We start from the raw sequence: 6,837 nt of genomic DNA on the forward strand, positions 1-6,837 counted from the left end.
GGAGCGATTTGTGCCCGGCATTTCGAAGCCCCGCGGCCGCGCGCGGAGCGGCAACGTTGGTGCTGCGCTGTGCGGTGCTGTGAAGGTTCCCCTGTAGCAGTTCTCAAAACACAGTCTCCAAACAGACAGTCGGTGCCGCAGTTCTTTGCGAGTCGAGAACAACACGTTTAGCTGTGAGCTCAGACTGCAGAGCGGCTCAGCGCTGCTGGGGGATGTTTGGCCCGTGACACCTATGAACGAAACACGTTTCTTAAGGACCTGTCCTCACTTCCCACTCTGTAAATGGTGAAGTCATTTACCATTTTCAACCAGCTTGTCCGAGGAAGAGAAAGAGTTTTGTGTGTTTTCAGCTGTGTGGTTCCATTAACTCAATACAACTTTCTGCTTTGTGTTTGTCCTGCTGAGAGTTAAACCAGGTGAATCGATTCCTCTGTGTTAGAGACAGGAGTTCTTAACGATTCAGTTTGTCTTTCAGCAAAGCGTTCATTTTTCTCAGGCAGCTGAGCCCATGGCTGCGCTGGGTGTAAAGCAGGCCTCCTATTTTCACACAATTAAAACACCCCGCGAAGCTCAGATGGCTCAAGTGGAAAAATGGTCTTCAGTTCTCTTCCCCTCAGGAGCAGAGCTATGCTGAGAATGTTCGAGCAGATAATAGCCACATTCAAAGCTCCGCACCAGATGTCTTCAAAATCGTACTGCAAGAAACATTAGTTAAAGCATCAACAAACATTTGTGACTGACGTAGCTACTTCAAATAGGCTCGTGCCTCCGTCAGCACTGCTCAGACTGGAACAGGCTGAGAGAAAGCAGAATCAGAATGAAGCAGTTGCTTGTGTTTATCTTCCTCCTGGCCCTCATGACCGCCTTTACAGGTAGGAGTCTATATAAAATAAACCCGTGTATGGATGTGATTACAGAGTAAGAGATGCAGAACACATTGTCATAATATTAGTGCTTTGTGTTTTAGGATCTTCATATTTCAGTTTTAATACTTAACTTTTTATACACTGCAGGCGTTCCATGATCTGATTTTGAACAAGTGAGCTATTGTGTCAGATGTTTTACTCTCTGTGTGCACACTGTAGTCATTTATTCTAAAATCAAAACACTATTTTACGAGCTTATAATTTTAATATTATTTCACCAAATTCTCCTTTGCTTTACTTAGAAAAATAATCTTGAAAAGTAAAGCAAAACAGAAGGGAAAAGAATTGGAAGAGTTACTAACTTCAGTGATTAGGTGGTGCTGTTATATTTTTTCAATTTAGGCAGTAACATTAATATGTAGGATTTGGTACATGCTGGTAGGACCAGACTATAGAAAGCACAAGTATAAAAATGGTTTAAAATTCCACTCGTATCTCCTGGAATGCAGTATCCCCTGGGAAGGGGCTGTAATGAAAGAACACTTTGTATATAGACAAAAATAAAGTTTGGAGACATTTTGTTTTACAACTGACAGATAAAACATTAACTTCATGGTAATTTCATAACTAGCTGCTGCTTTTCCATCTGTAGACACTTCACCAATTTTGACTGAGAAAGAAGCCAAACAGATTCTGAGAACTCGTCGTGAAGAGAGACAAAGAAAAGCTGGTTTCCCTGATGAGCCAATGAGGGTGATTTATGGCATTTACTTTTAAATTGCATTTATAAAAAAAAAAGGGAGGGGGGAAGGGAAGGAGGGAAGGGGAAGAAGTGCTTAATATTAGATTTGTATAGGTAAAATTCCAGAGAGTAAGTTATGAATATCACCTACTTAAGCAGCTGAGTTCTTCTGTGAAATATTAAAAAACTCTGTTGCATTCTTTCAGTTAGTGTCAGGTAGCATTCTGTAAGTGCTGAACATTGCTCAGGACTTGTACAGTGCAGAAATTATTTATCATAAATGCCAGTTAGATTATTGAGAAGAAAGTGGCTTTTCATTTATAGAAATATGGAGTTCATCAGGTTGTTCCTGAGAAACGAAATAACAGGAAATATCTTCTGCTTACAGTACATTCTGCACTCAAGGCAGAAAGGAGTGCAGGTGTCAGTGGTCAGTGTGGAGGTTGAGGTTGCTCTGCACCAGCTTTTAAATCACTTACTTTTCATTTGCTTTTTTATGACTGCTACAGCAGTACATGACATTGTAGAGATTTTTAGCTGCTAGCTTAATGCAGCAACATTCTTTTTGTGTGTAATATTTACATTTATTGATCTCTAACCCCAACTACAACAAAAGGAACATGAAAGAATTAGGAACCTTCTGTTTTACATGCTTCAAGAAGATCTAACATATAATTCTGCACTTCTTGAGTATTACTTAAGGTATTTTAAAATTAGTAGCTATTTTGTTCCAACATAAATAAACCAAGCTAAAATTATATGGCTCTGAAGAGGCAAAAGCCACAGAATCCAGAAAGGACACAACAGATTGTGCATATATGAGGAGTACAGGGGCTCAGTTTAGCCAGGTGCTGAACACTTCTGAACTCCCTGGGGCACAAAGAGCACTACCTACCTTGTAAGGCTGAGCTCAATGCATGCCAGGCTTGTGGAGACAGCTAGTGGTTTTCTCTTTCCAATGGTTATTGTATACCAGCCAAAAAGAATCCACCTGGCAGTCCTGAACCATACACCACTTCCAGCATACACACTTATTTGTCAACTGTGATAGCCACAACAAATCAAAGCTGTCCCAAAAATACTGTACCATGCTTGTTAACAATTTTGAACAATTAAGACTGTGTGACAGCACCAAGAAACCAACAGGTGCACACTTCAGAGTTGGGTTGGTTTCCATGCTGTTGTTGAATATGCTTTGCAGTTGTTGACAGTTGGTGGGAATACATCCCAACCATGCTAATGCCCAACCTAACACCATGATTATACATACATTCTATAGTAAATATCTTAAATATAAAATCAAACAGTAGGAGAGTGAGATCGAGTTAAACTCTGTGTTACAGGAAGTTAAATGAGCTAGGGCTAGAGAAGCATTTGATTACTGATCTCTGCTGCTCTGCCCTGGCTACTTTGCAAATGCTTCTCTGTAAGAAAGCCCAAATGTAAGAGTGTTTGTTTTTCTCACTGAAAGTCAGGGTTTTCAGTAGAAAATATCCTTCAATAAAAAAATCCATCCCTCCTCCCAAGTGGAACATGGAGACTTTCAGTTGTGAATGAAGGGGCATGGCTGCTGCGTCCCTGTGCACAGTTCTACCACAGACTCAAAGAGAAAAATTGATTTTGTATGGATTCTTTGTAGCGGAATGAAATTAATGCTGAGATGAACCTGCCTCTGTTCAGCTTTTTTAAGCAAAAGCTGTTTGTCTAGGCCAGCTCATGCTGAGCTGAGGAATTTAATTTGCAATTCTTTGTGACACAGTTTGACTTCCACAGTGCTGTTTCACTAAAGAAAGCCCGTTCAGTTACAGACAGCGAGATCTGCCATCTTTGATTATTTTAAAATGTCATTTATGCTACCAACATATTTTAATCTTACTTTAACCAAGGCCCTGCTTTTTATCATGTAGAATCTTTTCAGTCTTATAGTCCTGTTCTCTGCAAGTCCATTACACAGCCCCGCTGAGGGACTGGAGCCAAGGCACTTTGCACTGTGAGGAGCACAGAGCACAGTGAGAGGCAGGATGCTCCTGCTTCCTGCTGCCATCCTGCACCAGCCCTCTGGGCAGCTCAGAAAGCAGAGAACTGGATAACAGCAGGAATACTTGGCTTGTGCAAATTTATTCAATTGCTGCATTACCCAGTGTGCTGAGCAATGGGCTCTATTTCTGAAAAAATACCCTCTCTCTCTCTAGGCTTGTAAGTCCACATGCATTAGCACTGTAACTGTTTAAAAGCAATTTTCTTCCTGATGGAGGTCGAGTTTTTGGCACGCTCACTTAGTTTGACAACTTGTTGCATACACCCAAACCCTCTAATTCATATTATTTATATTTTACACAACATCAGTCAGCACTGATGCAAAGTGGTTACTGGAACCCTTCAGAGTACTGCCACATATCTGATCAAAGTTTAATGTAGGAATCAATTATCAAAAGAGGCTACAACAAGCCTGTCTCTGAGATGCTTTTTGTAACCCAAGGACCAACAGAGGCTTCTGTGTGGATGTGCCAATAAAATATTTGTATGCAGAATTCTTAATTTATGAATATTTTGACAAAATTCTTGCCCAGCACCTTTACTAGTCTGGCTGATATAAATCATTAAGTATTGCTACGTTACGACAAACTGACTAGAAATCCCATTTCATTACATTTGATAATTTTCAGAGGTAAGTTAATTGTCCTTATATAAGCTGTAAAATTGACCTGGTTCATTGGCCTGACATCAGGTCTGAGTGGTTACATAATTAAATTACATCTTCTTGTCTTTAAGTAGGAGCACATGCTTTACCTCCAGCGCTTGGAGCAGAGATCAGAAGAGCAGTTCCTGGAACACTGGTTGAATCCACACTGCTTGCCACACTGCAACCGGGATTTAGTCCATCCCATCTAATGGTCTTGCCTACCCTCTGATTGGTATGTATCTATTTCTTTTACAGTGCATATTTCCTTTTTTAAAATAAAAAGTAGAGCCACAAACCAGAAGAGTGAAAAACTAGTGGCTTGAGAGGCACCTTGTACTGAAACGTGTCTGGCAGTGGAACAGGGCAATGGCACCAACTGTGTCACTGTAGTTCTGTTCAAGTTAGTAAACCATTTGATTATACATTGCTGTATGGATATAAGTTGGTAACTGCATAACATGCTTATTAACTTTGCTTGATATTGCTCCTGTTTCTCTCCTGTCTGCTTGTGCTCTATTTCCAGTGCATCTGTTTAAAGTCTTATATTTGTTCACTTAAGTTTCAGTAAGGGCTGTGGCAGGATGAACCTCAGTCTTCACCCTGAGGTATTTGAGATACGGTCTGACCTGCTAGGAGTGGAGTCTGTTCTGCAGTGCCTCAGCTGCAATAATTTGCTAAGTGCTGATTTTTTAAATGGAACTTTCTTTTTAGTACACGTGCTGGTAAGCAACACAGAGCATTTTCATGGGTTATTAGTTCTGTTTGTGATTTTCAACATCAGTGTAATAGAATATTTTCTTTCTTGACTCTGCTTATCATATACATCATAATGTTCAGTGGGAAAATATAGTCTAAAGCACAGCCCAGAAACTAGGCATTACTCATAAGGCAATTGGTAACAATATGCCACATCCCATTTGTGATGCAGTCATCCTTTTCTCTTTCCTTGTGTGTTTTGTCTGCAGTTATACGAACTTCAGAAACTGTGAAGGTGTTTTGGGGGAAGGCAGATATAAACTTGTAGAGTATAAAGATTAGTCCTAAACTTTTCTAATTCTTAATGGCTGTTTGTGATACTGAAAGAGAAGACACACCTACATTTGTGTATCTTTATGTCAGGATAAGCCTTCCAGCTTACATTCTTTAAACAGATGTGAGATTTCTCAGCTGGGATAAGCTTGAATTCTCACCATAATGACAATGCTGTATCACTCACAGTCAACTTAAAATAAAAATTGCAGATTCAGGAGCATACTTTCAAAAGCATTTAAGCAGTAAAATACAAAGATAATATCTGTCAGGGCTGATGCGATTTGAAAGTTAGAAAGTTCATCTGCTTAAAATTATGCTAGGCATCTATCTGTACCTGTATGCATCTAAATGCCTTTGAAAACCTGGATATTGGGGCAGACTTCAATGGAGCTATGCTAATCCACAATAAGCCAAAGGTCTGCAACTTATTTAAAAACAAAACCACAATATTCCCAGACCTGAGCCATGGGAGGTAAGTGGGCAGATTTCAAAAAGCCTTTCCAGCTGAGACACAGCTGAAAGCTGGCTCACTTCTATCCTGCTCACAATGAGGTGAAGAATTAATGTTAGAAAAGTGCTTAAAAGATTGGAAGCCTTTTGTATGTTATTAGTATGGCCAATTTCTCCATGTGTTTTAAGTATATTTTCCTTTTTTTCCCCTGCAGATCTCTTCATGGGTGTGGAAGAAGATGCATACTGTGACTGTGCTAAGGACAAGATTATTACTGCATTGGCTATGTGCTGATTGTAGAGCTGAATCTCTTTGCAATAATTATAATCCTTGTGCTATGGCAAAACTTCCAAACGTAGGTAGCTAGCCAGCCATATTATAGACCAATATACATTTTCCACCTGTAAAGGAAAAAGTGACTGCATGCATGAATAAATAAATAAAGGCTTTCCTCCAAGTTCTGAGCTACAGGCAAGAGTAAATCACTAATGAGTCTAGAGGATGCTAACAGCACAGCTTTAGACTGTCTGAAGTAAATGGAACTTAAATGGACTTTGGAGGAAATGTTAATTATAGCTTAAATAACATTATATGAAGACACAACATTTATGCAACACTGATCTATGTTCAATCACTTGATGAGCATTTCGTGTTTCATAATAAATGCTTAATTCAAAACCATCTTCAGACGATTCTGTTATGCTTTGACAATATATGCTAAAAAAGATTACTGGAAGTGAGGCTCAGGATTGCAAAGTGATTTCTTTTTGTATTGAAGGCATTTCAAAGTGAGGACTTTCTATGTTCAGCAGGTGGGAGGGAAGGGGCAGTCTAATCACTTTGTGGTTTCACAGCAAATCTTTTCCCACTCCTTTTCATTCTCAGATCAGCCACATGTATCCAGCCATCCTTCTTCTGCCCGCGTGCCTTTCTAACTTATGGCTTGGTACAGAATATCTTGTACAATTAGCTGGTACACAGATGATATCTGCTGAACACCATGAGAAAAGTCTCAATTGCTCTTACCTAACAGTTATGATTTGTAACAGCAGTAAGAATTAGT

The 6,837-nt window shown here is 39.6% G+C and overlaps 1 protein-coding gene across 1 annotated transcript; it reads left to right on the forward strand.

Annotated features, from left to right (window-relative positions):
• The first annotated feature begins 6 nt into the window (after positions 1–6).
• On the forward strand, positions 7–6,450 carry C20H17orf67 (chromosome 20 C17orf67 homolog). The gene is made up of 4 exons (XM_010721573.2): positions 7–872; positions 1,519–1,619; positions 4,384–4,523; positions 5,989–6,450. The coding sequence occupies exons 1-3, from the start codon at positions 818–820 to the stop codon at positions 4,498–4,500; spliced, it is 273 nt and encodes a 90-aa protein (XP_010719875.1). The 5' UTR covers positions 7–817; the 3' UTR covers positions 4,501–4,523; positions 5,989–6,450.
• The last annotated feature ends 387 nt before the right edge of the window (positions 6,451–6,837 follow it).

This window comes from Meleagris gallopavo, chromosome 20, assembly GCF_000146605.3.
Source record: "Meleagris gallopavo isolate NT-WF06-2002-E0010 breed Aviagen turkey brand Nicholas breeding stock chromosome 20, Turkey_5.1, whole genome shotgun sequence".
Taxonomy (NCBI): Eukaryota; Metazoa; Chordata; class Aves; order Galliformes; family Phasianidae; genus Meleagris; species Meleagris gallopavo.